This window comes from Telmatherina bonti (genome assembly GCF_933228915.1).
Source record: "Telmatherina bonti genome assembly, chromosome: 15".
Classification (NCBI taxonomy): Eukaryota; Metazoa; Chordata; class Actinopteri; order Atheriniformes; family Telmatherinidae; genus Telmatherina; species Telmatherina bonti.
The window spans coordinates 6549472-6564294 of record NC_136613.1 but is presented as its reverse complement, the minus strand read 5'-3'; the positions used below and the strand labels follow the sequence as shown (position 1 = coordinate 6564294).

The 14823-nt window shown below is 46.7% G+C and overlaps 1 protein-coding gene across 2 annotated transcripts in view; it reads left to right on the top strand.

Moving 5' to 3' along the window:
* The window catches only part of akap11 (A kinase (PRKA) anchor protein 11), a 33347-nt gene extending 31208 nt beyond the window's left edge, over positions 1-2139 (top strand). For both annotated transcript variants that reach the window (XM_079254611.1, XM_079254610.1), the window contains exon 12: positions 389-2139. In XM_079254611.1, coding sequence (XP_079110737.1) covers positions 389-574 — 186 coding nt within the window. In that variant the 3' untranslated portion in view covers positions 575-2139. The remainder of the gene's footprint in view (positions 1-388) is intronic.
* The last annotated feature ends 12684 nt before the right edge of the window (positions 2140-14823 follow it).

The window sequence follows — 14823 nt, the reverse complement described above, 5'->3', positions numbered from 1 at the left end:
TTTATAACAAACATTAACCAGAAGATCCTTAAAATGAGAGACGATTGTTAAAATGATTATATGTAAGTTATATTGAGTAAATTATTTCATTTCATTTACTGATGTTTTTTTTTCCACTCAACGTATTTATTTTTTATGTTTTTACATATTCATTATTAATTATTTGTAATTTTTTATTTATTAATGCATTTAATGTTTATTTGTTCTGTATTTTATTCCAGTGTTATTTTTTTCAGATTTTTTTCTGTTTTGTTTTTGTATAAATGTAAATAAATGATCTATCATTATTATTATTATTATTATTATTAATAATAAGAATTAATGATTTAGTGTAAATGTGTGTGTTTTTCATTAGCTTTTCTTTATTGACACACATTTTGTGTTTCAGCTGCCGGTGGTGGTGCAGAGGCTCCGTGACAGGAGGTGGAGGGTGGGCGATCTGCTTCACACACTGCTGCGCTACTGTGAGGAGAACCAGACCCACAGTCACCCCCCGTCCAGGGAGGAGGCGCTGCAGGCGGGGAGACAACCTCACCGCATCCCTCTCTTCCAGTGGCTGCTGGATCGGGCTTAGGGCTTTCTTCTTCTCTCCTCACTTTTGCGAAGTCCACCGCCCCCAGGGGGCGCCACACTGCTCAGCCTCTCCATCTTACTCATGAATGTGGGCGGCGTGTGTGTTCTGCATTGCATGCTGTGACCAACAAGTACTGACTTTTTTTTTGTTTTGTTGTTGTTTTTGTTTCTCCCTTCGGTTTTGTTGTTGCAGATTATCCAGCAGCTTATATCACGCTGCGTCTCCTGCAGCCTCCTGCAGCTGCTGGGAGACGGGGAGACACCCAACCCGTGTGTTTCCAGACACACAAATGAAGTGAGAGGAAGAGAATGTGTGTGTGTGTGTGTTTTGTTTTTTTTTCTTTTTGTCAGGGAATCCCCACAGCTGCTGGCTGCATGATGTCATCACATCAACAGCTCACCTCTGCGGTGGTGTTTCCACATGTTAAGAGATCAACTGTGCACACACACACTCACACACACACCACCACACCCTTGCACTACCACTCCCAATGTAAGAAAACAATTCTCCTGTTATTGTGTCAAAGCAGAAGTAAGATTTCTGAGCGGTGCACATGGAGAGATGGAAACCCGGCTGTCTGCCGACGGATGAAGAGTTACTTTTATCTCCTTGCTTAGCAACAGTTGCTACAGTTGTCCAACTTAGTAAGATATTAAGAGGGGATGATGTTTACTGAGGAAGAAAAAGTATTTTTTTTCAACGTGAAAAGCTGCTTGTTGTTCTGGTTTAAATTTGCCAAATGTAGCCGATAGGCCACTCCGGTGATTTGCTGCTGTGTTTGGGGGGAGGGTCAGGGGGGGTTACGTACATGTCGGGAAGATCCAGTGACGCAGACAGCGAACGCTAATTCAGGAAGAAAACCACAAACTAGCAGCATCTGCATAGCTGAAGCCAGGACTCACCCACGCTCCCAGTCACCTAGTGGGATCAGGGGGTCCGAACACCACAGCTTCCACACACCCACATTACTCACAGCACGACCAGCCACTCGCTGACATGCACTTTTTGGTTTTTTATTGGTCTGATTGGGGCCGAAGGGGTCCGGAGTGTTTCTGGACCTTTCTGCGTCTGACTTCACCCCGCCGTACCCACAAAACCCCCCCATGGACACGTTTCTGTTTATCCTCGCCGTGTTTGTTCCTTTTCCACCGGCGAGGGATTAACGTGATGCTGCGTTTTCCTGAGTTAAAACACTGTCCTATACCACCGCCTCACATTTCTCACCAGTAACTTTACTGGTTGTTGCTGGTGTTCGCCTGCATGGCTCGATCAGACGCTCGTGTTTTATGCGCCGGCCTGCGGTAACGAGTTCCCGCCGCCTCTTGGTATGATTCAGGCCTCTGCAGATGCCTTGTTTGTTCCTGCTTAATATCTAGGCTGCCAAATGGTCTTATAATGTTTGTTCTGTATGATTTGTTTACAGACATTTATATAGAAATATATTGAATAAAATAAAGTCCTGAGTGACGCCCCAGTTATCATCAGAAGTAGGATCAGAAATGAAGAAACTGAAGTATTAAGCTGAAAGTGTGAGTATATTGGTTTACATTACAGGAATGTATTAAGAGTCAAGGGCACACAAGGGTTGGGGTGGGGGGGGGGTGGTGGGTGGGGGGGGGGGGTGGGGGTTGGGGTGGGGGGGGGGGTGGGGGGGGGCATCTCGGTGTAAAAAATGTCCAACTTTCTGCTGGTATTTGTAGTCAGTGAAGGAGGACTTGTCCAGGTTTTCTCTTGCACCCGCTCCTCCTGTTTCTTTTCTTTCTCCACATTCCTCTGCATCCCAGATGAGCTGCAGCGCTACGTTGTTGTTTTAGTGAACGCTGAATGTGTTACGAAGCCGCCCGGACCAAGACTCCGCCGGCAGAGCTACTGTAAATCTGTTTTGCTACTGTTGTTCCCAGTGTTGCTTTCTGCCTCTATCCAGCCACAGGAAGGCAAACAGAAAAGTACCTCACCCCCCTCCCCCTCCTCGTGTGTAACTTCCTGCTTCCATGTAAAATCCTGCCAAATGAAAATATTTATTAAATTATGTTAACTTATATAAGAGTGACTTATTCTCCTTAGTGGCATCGCTGAATAGTTTCCACATCCTGCGCCTGAGCTCTAACTTTGTTTATGTTGAAGCTTGATGTGACAATAAAGCTTTTTATGTGCTCTGATGTTTTGTGTTTGTGAAACTTCCGAACCGAAATGTTGAATTTTTTTTGTAGTTTTGTCCGTTTAGACGTAAACTCATCAGTTCAGTTGCATTTTAATTTTCATTTTAGAATAATCCTGTTCAGTTTAATTTTATTCTCACATGAATTAGTAAAATAAATAGCAGAAAGTAGTCATTTAAAAGTTATTTATATATTTGCCCACAAACAGCAAAATGAAAAAGATTTGCCTGCAAGTTTTTAATTCATTTCCATGTATATAGTCACCTGCATGTGAAAGGATCTGCATGCACACCTTATTTAATTCAGATTATTTTAACACTTTAAGGTCCAGCCTATGAATAAATGTTAAATAAAAGCACATTTTTAAATGTGCAACATTTATTTGACCCTCTAACAAAATGCCACAAAAGTAAATAAAGGTTTTTTGGTACATTTAGCATTAATTACCATGTGATGTTTCCACAGCTTCCTGAAGACAGTCAAGTGCTGTTTAGGATTTTGAGCAAAGTTTTTATCCATAATGTCTCAAACTGTCTAATATAACACTCCAGGTTTTAGAGGGATTAAAGAAAACCAGTAGAACTAGGTTGGACCACTTTTTTTCTTTGGAACTGAATTAAATCTTGGCAATAGATTCAACTTTCACGATAAACCTGATGATCCTTAAATCTATTTTGGCCCCGAACCTTTCCTGTACTTTGCAAACTAACAGCCGGATCTTTAGCTCCGTTCTCTGACCAACGAGCTTCATGTTGCCTTTCCATCCTCTCCAACCAGTCTGTCCATTCCCCTCTGACCTCTGGCATCAGGAAGTCATTCTGTTCCAGACAACTGCTGCTTGCTGGATGTTTTCTCCTCTTCAGACCTCGTGAAACCCTGCAGGTGCTTGTGTGGGAAAATCCCAGAAGTTGTCTGTTCAAAGTCACTCAAGTCCCCCTTGTCTTCTGATTCTGATGCTCAGATTGAACTTCAGCAAGTCGTCTTCACCATGTTTACATGACTGAATGGACCTTATCTGCCATCTGATTGGCTGGTGAGATATTTGTGCCATTGAACCGGTGTCAGAAACCTACCTGAACCTTCAGTTCTCCAACCCTGACATTAAACCCTTACAGTAAAGCCTACAAATGTATCCGAATTCTGATAAAAAATTAAATTGTACTAATATTTTCATATCAAACTCTGCACTTCTTCAAACACTTTAGTTGTTAAGCTCACAAACTAAAGTTGTGATAGAAATAATAAATTGCTCCAGTTTGAACAATAGTGGGAGTAATCATTAACTACACTACAAATATGAGCTCAGCTACATTAAAACCAGGCTGAATGTCAGCAATGCACCTCAGCAACGTATCTCTCTTTGATATAGGATCACTTATAAAACTGATTTCCTGCTGATAACAGCTACAGTTTCAAAGATTCCTCTTTAACAAGCTTTCACTGCACCAGGCAAAGCTTGTCCACTCCTTGTCTGTGTTACCTGTGCTGCAGGTGCCAGAAAATATCACACACTGTCTATTTAAGATTGCCTTCAAAAGCAGTATTTCAATCCTTATGCCTGGAAACTGCAGAACAAAACAGCCTTTGTTGCTGTGTGATTAGACCGTACCACACAAGCACATTTGTATAATAATTAGATAATGTTTGCTGGAATGGCCGGTGCAATGTGAGCTGGGCGGCAGCAAGGGGCGGGGACCCTGGCGGTCCAATCCCCGGCTGCAGAAGCTGGCTCTAGGGACGTGGAACGTCACCTCTCTGGTGGGGAAGGAGCCTGAGCTTGTGCGCGAGGTTGAGCGGTTCCGACTAGATATAGTTGGACTCACCTCGACGCATGGCTTGGGCTCTGGAACCAGTACCCTCGAGAGGGGCTGGACCTTCTTCCACTCTGGAGTTGCTCATGGTGAGAGGCGCCGAGCAGGTGTGGGCATTCTCATCAGCCCCCAGCTTGGTGCCTGCACGTTGGGGTTTACCCCGGTGGATGAAAGGGTAGTTTCCCTCCGCCTCCGGGTGGGGGGACGGGTCCTGACTGTTGTCTGTGCTTATGCACCGAACAGCAGTTCAGAGTACCCACCCTTTCTGGGGTCCTTGGAGGGAGTGCTGGAGGGTGCTCCTTCTGGGGACTCCATTGTTCTGCTGGGGGACTTCAATGCTCACGTGGGCAATGACAGTGAGACCTGGAGGGGAGTGATTGGGAGGCATGGTCCCCCCCCTCTGAACCCAAATGGTGTTTTGTTATTGGACTTCTGTGCTCGTCATGGATTGTCTATAACGAACACCATGTTCCAGCATAAGAATGTCCATATGTACACCTGGCATCAGGATTCCCTGGGCCGCAGTTCAATGATCGACTTTGTAGTCGTATCGTCGGACCTGCGGCCACATGCCTTGGACACTCGGGTGAAGAGGGGGGCGGAGCTGTCAACTGATCACCACCTGGTGGTGAGTTGGCTCAGATGGTGGGGGAGGAAGCCGGTCAGAGCTGGCAGGCCCAAACGTGTTGTGAGGGTCTGCTGGGAACGTCTGGCTGAGTCCCCTGTCAGAGCGAGCTTCAACTCCCACCTTCAGCAGAGCTTCGAACATGTCCCGGGTGAGGCGGGGGACATTGAGTCCGAATGGGCTGTGTTCCGTGCCTCTATTGCTGAGGCGGCCAGCTGGAGCTGTGGCTGCAAGGTCGTTGGTGCCTGTCGTGGCGGTAATCCCAGGACTCGTTGGTGGACACCAGTAGTGAGGGATGCCGTCAAGCTGAAGAAGGAGTCCTATCGGGCCTTCTTGGCCTGTGGGACTCTGGAGGCAGCTGATGGGTACCGACGGGCTAAGCGGCATGCGGCTTCGGCCGTTGCCGAGGCAAAAACTCGGGCATGGGAGGAGTTCGGCGAGGCCATGGAGAAAGACTTCCGGACGGCTTCGAGGAGATTCTGGTCCACCATCCGGCGGCTCAGGGGGGGGGAAGCAGTGCTCCGTCAATACTGTGTACAGTGGAGATGGGGAGCTGCTGACCTCAACTCGGGACGTTGTGGGTCGGTGGAGGGAATACTTCGAAGACCTCCTCAATCCTACCAACACGGCTTCCCATGAGGGAGCAGAGCTGGCGGACTCAGGGGTGGACTTTCCTATCTCTGGGGCTGAAGTCGCTGAGGTGGTCAAAAAGCTCCTTGGCGGCAAGGCCCCGGGGGTGGATGAGATCCGCCCGGAGTTCCTTAAGGCTCTGGATGCTATGGGGCTGTCCTGGCTGACACGCCTCTGCAGCATCGCGTGGACATCGGGGGCAGTACCGCTGGATTGGCAGACTGGGGTGGTGGTCCCCCTTTTTAAGAAGGGGGACCGGAGGGTGTGTTCCAATTACAGGGGAATCACACTCCTCAGCCTCCCTGGTAAGGTCTATTCAGGGGTCCTGGAGAGGAGGGTCCGCCGGATAGTCGAATCCAGGATTGAGGAGGAGCAGTGTGGTTTTCGTCCTGGTCGCGGAACAGTGGACCAGCTCTATACCCTCTTTGGGGTCCTGGAGGGGGCATGGGAGTTTGCCCAACCAGTCTACATGTGCTTTGTGGACCTGGAGAAGGCATTCGACCGTGTCCCCCGGGGGCTCCTGTGGGGGGTACTCCGGGAGTATGGGGTACCGGACCCCCTTGTACGAGCTGTCCGGTCCCTGTATAACAGGTGTCAGAGCTTGGTCCGCATTGCCGGTAGTAAGTCGGATTCGTTTCCGGTGAGGGTTGGACTCCTCCAAGGCTGCCCTTTATCACCGATTCTGTTCATAACTTATATGGACAGAATTTCTAGGCGCAGCCGAGGGGTTGAGGGGATCCGACTTGGTGGCCTCAGGATTGGGTCCCTGCTTTTTGCGGATGACGTGGTCCTGTTGGCTTCGTCTGGTCGTGATCTCCAGCTCTCACTTGAGCGATTCGCGGCCGAGTGTGAAGCGGCTGGGATGAGAATCAGCACCTCAAAATCTGAGACCATGGTCCTCAGCCGGAATAGGGTGGATTGCCCTCTCCGGGTCGGGAGTGAGGTCCTGCCTCAAGTGGAGGAGTTTAAATATCTCGGGGTCTTGTTCACGAGTGAGGGAAGGATGGAGCGTGAGATCGACAGACGGATCGGTGCGGCGTCTGCAGTAATGCGGGCTCTGCGCCGGTCTGTCGTGGTGAAGGAGCTGAGCCAGAAGGCGAAGCTCTCGATTTATCAGTCGATCTACGTTCCTACCCTCACCTATGGTCATGAGCTGTGGGTCGTGACCGAAAGAACGAGATCTCATATACAGGCGGCTGAAATGAGTTTCCTCTGCAGGGTGGCCGGGCTCTCCCTTAGAGATAGGGTGAGGAGCTCGGTCATCCGGGAGGGGCTCAGAGTAGAGCCGCTGCTCCTTCGCATCGAGAGGAACCAGTTGAGGTGGCTCGGGCATCTGGTCAGGATGCCTCTTGGACGCCTCCCTGGTGAGGTGTTCCAGGCACGTCCCTCTGGGAGGAGACCCCGGGGAAGACCCAGGACACGCTGGAGGGATTACATCTCTCGGCTGGCCTGGGAACGCCTCGGGATCCCCCCGCAGAGTTGGCAAATGTGGCTGGGGAGAGGGAAGTCTGGGCTTCCCTGCTTAGGCTGCTGCCCCCGCGACCCGACCCCGGATAAGCGGCAGAAGATGGATGGATGGATGGATGGAATGGCCGGTGCCTGCCAGCATGCAGCTCTGTGCGGCAGATGAATGGAGGTATCTGTCTGACTTACAGGGAGGGGGAAAAGAAGAAAGAGAAAAGGAGGTGAAGGTGGGAAAACCTAATTGCAGGCTGTACAGTGAGACAGGAGGCAAGGAATGTGTCTGACAAGCATATCTTTCATCGTTTGAGTGCTGACAAAAGCTCTCAGATTGGCCATGCAAGGACACAGTCACCTTAGCAAGTGGCCTGACTGAATGAAGTCATTTCCAGCAGATTTGTCAGGGTGGAGGGTAGCTAGGATCTAAACTGAGACAGAACGTCTAGTTCCTGTAATCTCTAGTAAATTCATAGGCTTCAAAGAAATTACCAGGAAGAGAGAAGCACTTAAAAAAAAGACATGACTTTTCCTGTACTATTTATATAAGGGAATACATTGTGAAAATCCCTTCGACAAGAAGCTGACGTAGCCTAAGAGAAAACAAGGAAATAAAATTAAAAAAATAAAATACTTCTGGCTTGTCAGTTGCTTATGCTGATGCATAAGAGTGCAATTTACCTTATGCTTTATTAAATCAATAGATAAAGTTTAATCCCGTACATAAACTCACTTTTATCTTTTATATTTTCAAAGAAGCTTGTTTTGGTTATATTTGGCCATTTTTCCACATTAGCTGACAACAAAGAAAATCTTGTCATTAGTTCAGGTTGATTTTTACCACAAATATGTACTATTAAAATATTACCATTAAAAATTGGGTATTTTCTTTAGACTTTTGTGTTTTTAAAAAAAAATGTTTTTAGTTAGTCTGCTTCTCGTACAATGGGACATTTATACATTACTTTAATCTTTTTAAACCGTTTTACTTGTGTTTACTTTAACTGCCAACTTTTGGCTAACTGCTAGATAACTAGCTTAGCTAGCCACCCTTACTTTAGGCTACTTCAGAAATTTGTTCTGTATTTCCAAACGTTTAAACTATTTCTTAAGTTGTTCATATTGAGTTGTCTCTCATATTTCGACCATTTAAACTTATTTCCATTAAAGTTAATTCACTTTACAATTTTGCTAGTGTAAGCTTACTTGAATGAGGAAACTACTTGCTGTTTCTTTAGTACTTTCACATATTTAAATGGTTTTTTCCTACTCTTTAAGTAATTTTAATACTGTTTAGCAGCAGTTTGATCATTTAAAGCATTTAGCTATTTTTGCTTTCTATGTACTTGCATACTTTAAACCTCAAAATATATAATGTTGTAGATAATGTAAATGTATTTGTTTTTCAAAAAGTCCTTTTCAAATTACTTAAAACGGTTTTGAACATAAACAGATACTTTAAGAATAATGTTTCTCCCATTAAACCATTTAATATCGCAAAAACTGTCAATTTAACTGTTCTAAGCAGGTATTGGGGAGGCTGGTGTGTTGAGACCATAGGTTGAGACATACCAAACAACGTGTGGGATTTTTTGAGTATAAGTCATCCTGAAACAGGAAATGTCAAAACAGATGATTTTATGAACACATAACTAACTTCTAACGCATTGAGGGTGAGTAATTTTATGGCTAAAGCCATTTCAACTCTTTTTCTTTTTAGGAGTTGTAGGAATGTTGTCGGTTCATGTGGCCTCCTGATCAGGTGGCTGAGTTATGCAGACCAAACCAAAGGTCAAGCATGTCAGCTGATACTTTCTTTGGCCACATCAGAGCGAGTAGTCAGGATGAAACTCGTCCAGGGATAACACTCATACTAAGACAAGACCGCAGCAACCTGAATGGAAGACTGCAACAGCTTTGCAGAAGTGGAGCCACAGGAATGTCACTGAAACACAACAGCAGCTCACATGAAATCAGACACTTTCATTAATCTGTCCAGACAGACACACGGACACAAAGGTGCACTTTGTCAGGACAACAAGCAGTCGATTGCATGATGCAGACCATCATCAGTGTGCAGCACAAGGAGACAGAGAGGAGCCCGGCCCCATACCACCCTCAGTGTTCTCCACAGTGGTGTGTGTTGCTGATGACTCCGCCGCACACACACTGACTCTGATGTCACACAGGCCGGGCCCCAGCTTGATGCATCCTCCCGCTACCTCCCCCAACATCACTTCCCTCCCAACAGCAACAAACGGCTGGGTTGTTAGGAAGAGTCCACTTGATGAGAAAAGAGAATAGGGGGTGTGTGTGTGTGTTTGAGTCAAGCGCTTGGAATCTATGATAAACTGTACCGGGCTTTGTGTGAGAGAGGGGAAAACCAGCTACATCATCCCTGCAAGTCTTTTGTTTACTCCGGCCAGAAGAACATGTCCTTTGTTGTGTTCCTTTTGTTGATCCATGCGCTCTTTCTGTCGTCACCGTGCACTAATAGGTGTGAGCAGTTAATTAGCCGAGGGGGCTGAATCACTGATTTGGCTCTGAGGGCATACTTGCTGACCAAATGTACTTTAGCGTGCATACACAGATGATGACTGAAAATGCATTTTTGCAGGATTTGGTGATCTAAAAATCCAACTGGGATGAAACAGTCATTTTCCCTGATAAAACCTCTGTCAGGTTTTATTAAAAATAGTGCTTGTTGCATCTCCATTGTGTAAATAAAGCATGATGGAGATGCACCACAAGCATTTTGAAGAAATTCACATTATATTTACATGTTGCTGCATACTGAAAGTGCATGCATGGCAAAGTTAAATTACATGCACTACAAGTATCTCGATGGTGCAATAAAAATCATTCAAGTGTAAAAGTCTGCATGAAACTCAAAATAATAAATGCAATGCTGTATTCAATATACACATGTATAATGTCTGTTCACCTTGGAAATGTACCCTTCAGAACTGGCTTAATTCTTGGTGTGATAGATTCAGCAAGGTGCTGGAAACGTTCCTCAGAGATTCAGCTCCATTTTGACTTTAAGCTTCACGCAGTTGCTGCAGACTCAGATTGAGAATCTCCCGTTCCACCTCATCATGATGAGAATCTCCCGTTCCACCTCATCATGATGAGAATCTCCCGTTCCACCACATCATGATGAGAATCTCCCGTTCCACCTCATCATGATGAGAATCTCCCGTTCCACCTCATCATGATGAGAATCTCCCGTTCCACCACATCATGATGAGAATCTCCCGTTCCACCTCATCATGATGAGAATCTCCCGTTCCACCTCATCACCATGAGAATCTCCCGTTCCACCTCATCATGATGAGAATCTCCCGTTCCACCACATCATGATGAGAATCTCCCGTTCCACCTCATCATGATGAGAATCTCCTGTTCCACCTCATCACCATGAGAATCTCCCATTCCACCTCATCATGATGAGAATCTCCCATTCCACCTCATCATGATGAGAATCTCCCGTTCCACCTCATCACCATGAGAATCTCCCGTTCCACCTCATCATGATGAGAATCTCCCGTTCCACCACATCACCATGAGAATCTCCCGTTCCACCTCATCATGATGAGAATCTCCCGTTCCACCTCATCATGATGAGAATCTCCCGTTCCACCACATCACCATGAGAATCTCCCGTTCCACCTCATCATGATGAGAATCTCCCGTTCCACCTCATCACCATGAGAATCTCCCGTTCCACCTCATCATGATGAGAATCTCCCGTTCCACCTCATCACCATGAGAATCTCCCGTTCCACCTCATCATGATGAGAATCTCCCGTTCCACCACATCACCATGAGAATCTCCCGTTCCACCTCATCATGATGAGAATCTCCCGTTCCACCTCATCACCATGAGAATCTCCCGTTCCACCTCATCACCATGAGAATCTCCCGTTCCACCTCATCATGATGAGAATCTCCCGTTCCACCTCATCACCATGAGAATCTCCCGTTCCACCTCATCATGATGAGAATCTCCCGTTCCACCTCATCACCATGAGAATCTCCCGTTCCACCTCATCACCATGAGAATCTCCCGTTCCACCTCATCATGATGAGAATCTCCCGTTCCACCTCATCATGATGAGAATCTCCCGTTCCACCACATCACCATGAGAATCTCCCGTTCCACCTCATCATGATGAGAATCTCCCGTTCCACCTCATCACCATGAGAATCTCCCGTTCCACCTCATCATGATGAGAATCTCCCGTTCCACCTCATCACCATGAGAATCTCCCGTTCCACCTCATCACCATGAGAATCTCCCGTTCCACCTCATCATGATGAGAATCTCCCGTTCCACCACATCACCATGAGAATCTCCCGTTCCACCTCATCACCATGAGAATCTCCCGTTCCACCTCATCATGATGAGAATCTCCCGTTCCACCTCATCATGATGAGAATCTCCCGTTCCACCTCATCACCATGAGAATCTCCCGTTCCACCTCATCATGATGAGAATCTCCCGTTCCACCACATCACCATGAGAATCTCCCATTCCACCTCATCACCATGAGAATCTCCCGTTCCACCTCATCATGATGAGAATCTCCCGTTCCACCTCATCACCATGAGAATCTCCCGTTCCACCTCATCACCATGAGAATCTTCCGTTCCACCACATCACCATGAGAACTTCCTGTTCCACCTCATCGTGATGAGAATCTCCCGTTCCACCTCATTACCATGAGAATCTCCCGTTCCACCACATCACCATGAGAATCTCCCGTTCCACCTCATCACCATGAGAATCTCCCGTTCCACCACATCATGATGAGAATCTCCCGTTCCACCTCATCACCATGAGAATCTCCCGTTCCACCTCATCACCATGAGAATCTCCCGTTCCACCACATCATGATGAGAATCTCCCGTTCCACCTCATCACCATGAGAACCTCCCGTTCCACCACATCACCATGAGAATCTCCCGTTCCACCACATCACCATGAGAATCTCCCGTTCCACCACATCACCATGAGAATCTCCCGTTCCACCACATCATGATGAGAATCTCCCGTTCCACCTCATCACCATGAGAATCTCCCGTTCCACCTCATCATGATGAGAATCTCCCGTTCCACCTCATCATGATGAGAATCTCCCAAAGCTGCTCTGCTGGATGTAGATCTGGTGACTGTGGAGCCGTTGGAGGACAGTGAACTCATCGTCATGGTGGAGATGATGTGAGCTTTGTGACATGGTGCATCATCCTGCTGGAAGTTTCCATCAGAAGATGCTACACTGTGCTCAGAAAGGGATGGACATGGTCAGCAGCAGGACTCAGGTAGGCTGTGGAGGTTAAACCAGGTCATGTTGGTACCAAGAGGTGCAAAGTGGGAGAATTAAATCTCTCTCCATCACATCAACAGCAGCCTGAAGCATTGATCCGAGGCAGGATGGATCCATGTTTTTACAATGTTTCTACTGAAATCTGATCCTACCATGTGAATGTGGAGCTGAACTGGAGACTCATCAGAGCAGCAACGTTTCTCCATCTTCTATTGTCCAGTTCTGGTGAGTCTGTGTGAATTCCGACTGTTTTCTGTTGATGGATGACAGAAAATTAGCTACATCTGTGGAACACTTGTACCTGATAAAGTGGCCTATGACTGCATATTCTTTACTGAATCAAACAGCTGATAGAAAAGTCAGACTAAATCCTCCAAACCAAGATTTGTATTTATGATGCTAGAAACAGTGAAAAGAACGGTGGATTAAAATATCAGGTTATGTCAAAGACATTTTTCTGACCGCCACGTTTTCTTCCCACCAACTCTCTCTGCAGTGATTCTGTTTTAAAAACTCATTATTCCCCACGTGTCACACACCTTGTTTGACTCTCCAAATGGATCCTGTAATGTTTTTACCGTTGTCACGGTAACAGAGGCTGTGATGGACATCCTTAATTGGTTTGACTTTACGAGTGAGGTCAGGGCTAAATGAAAGATCCCACAGAGTCACCGGCAGAGAGTGGAGTGGGAAAACACTCATCTTTCAAACTTGTCAGGCGAACGCTACCCACAACATTTACAAGCCTTTTGTCTGCTTGTTTCCATGAGTGACCACACAACCACACAGCCAAGCTGAGCCGTGAGTGTGTGCGTGAAAGCCGGACAATAAGTCATGGCACTTCAAACTCCCAGGGTGACCCGGACCCTGGCACCATGAAAGCTATCAGCGTGGGAGCGAAGGGATGGAGGCAGTTATGAAAGACAGAGAAAAGGGGGTGGTGGGGGTTAGCTAGAGATAAGAGTTTATGTCAGAGGGAACAGCTGAGTCATGTTGAAATTATAAGTGTTTATCTGAAAACGAAGTGCAAGAGTGGAATCTGAGCAGAAGGGGAATATCTCTGTCAGGAGGGGCTGCCGGTGTTTCCCAAACTGACAACCGTGTTTTGACTCTTTGGAGATTGAAAACAGCAGTCGGCGCTTGGCGTGGACCTGGAAACGTGGTAAATAATATTAGGTGTCATCTGTGAACATGAGTAGCGATCCGGTCTGACTCATAAAAGTAACAAACACCCCTCGAACGGTGCATTGTCCCCACCCAGGGCGAAGAGAGAACAGCGGGGGGATAGGCTTTCACTCCCTGATCTGAGACAGGTTGCCTCATCATTTGTTGTGTCTCTGCTCATCTTTGGTCATTTTACACCCACTGCTGTGTTGATTCAGGTGTGTGCGTAAGTTTGGCTTTGATAGACGGCACACGAATGAGGAAACATCTTGGCAACTCATTGCTTCTTTTTTTTTTTCAGTGACCTCAGAGCACTTCCTCCACATCCACACCCACCTTGGAGATGACAGTGTGGTCTGGGTTTTCAGGCTGGGACTGGACCACTTTGATGTGACCGCAGAGAGGAAGTGGAGGTCAGGTCTGGGAGATCCTGACATGGCTTAATGAATAGAAGATGTCTCCTGCTGATTGGTCCTGCCCTGCTTTTCCTCTTGCTCCATCCTCCTCCTCCTCTTCTTCCTCCCCCACCCTCGCTGATGGCAGGGAAATTGGCAAAACATTTAGTATTGTACGAATGAATGCCTCACAGGAGGGATGTGGTTTGGAGATGAGGAAAGGTCGGTAAAGACGTCAGACTGACACGACATGCTCGACTTATTCGCTTCCTGTTTTAATCTTTATTTTGCTGGACTCCTTCAGTCATCGCTCCAGGTTTCATTGCTTTAAATAAACCATTTATGTTCAACATTCCTTACACGTTTGTATGGAAACTTTTCTCACACACACACACACACACACTCAAACAGAGCCTGACCTTGATGTAAACCATTGATCCAGCAGCGCTCCTGATTCCCAACGTTGTGGTGAATCTGAAATAAAATCTCCTGTTCAGATAAAGAACTCGGCTATCTGATGTCATAAAGAGACATGAGAGGAAGAGGAGAAGAGGGGGGAAAAGATGAAGGGGGGCTCTGCAGGGCTACTGATGGCTTGTTTTACTGCCGTGTTGTAGCTCTGTGTGTGGCAGAAACGTGTGTTCACACATGTTTCAAGCAAGAAAAGCTCTTCTGCT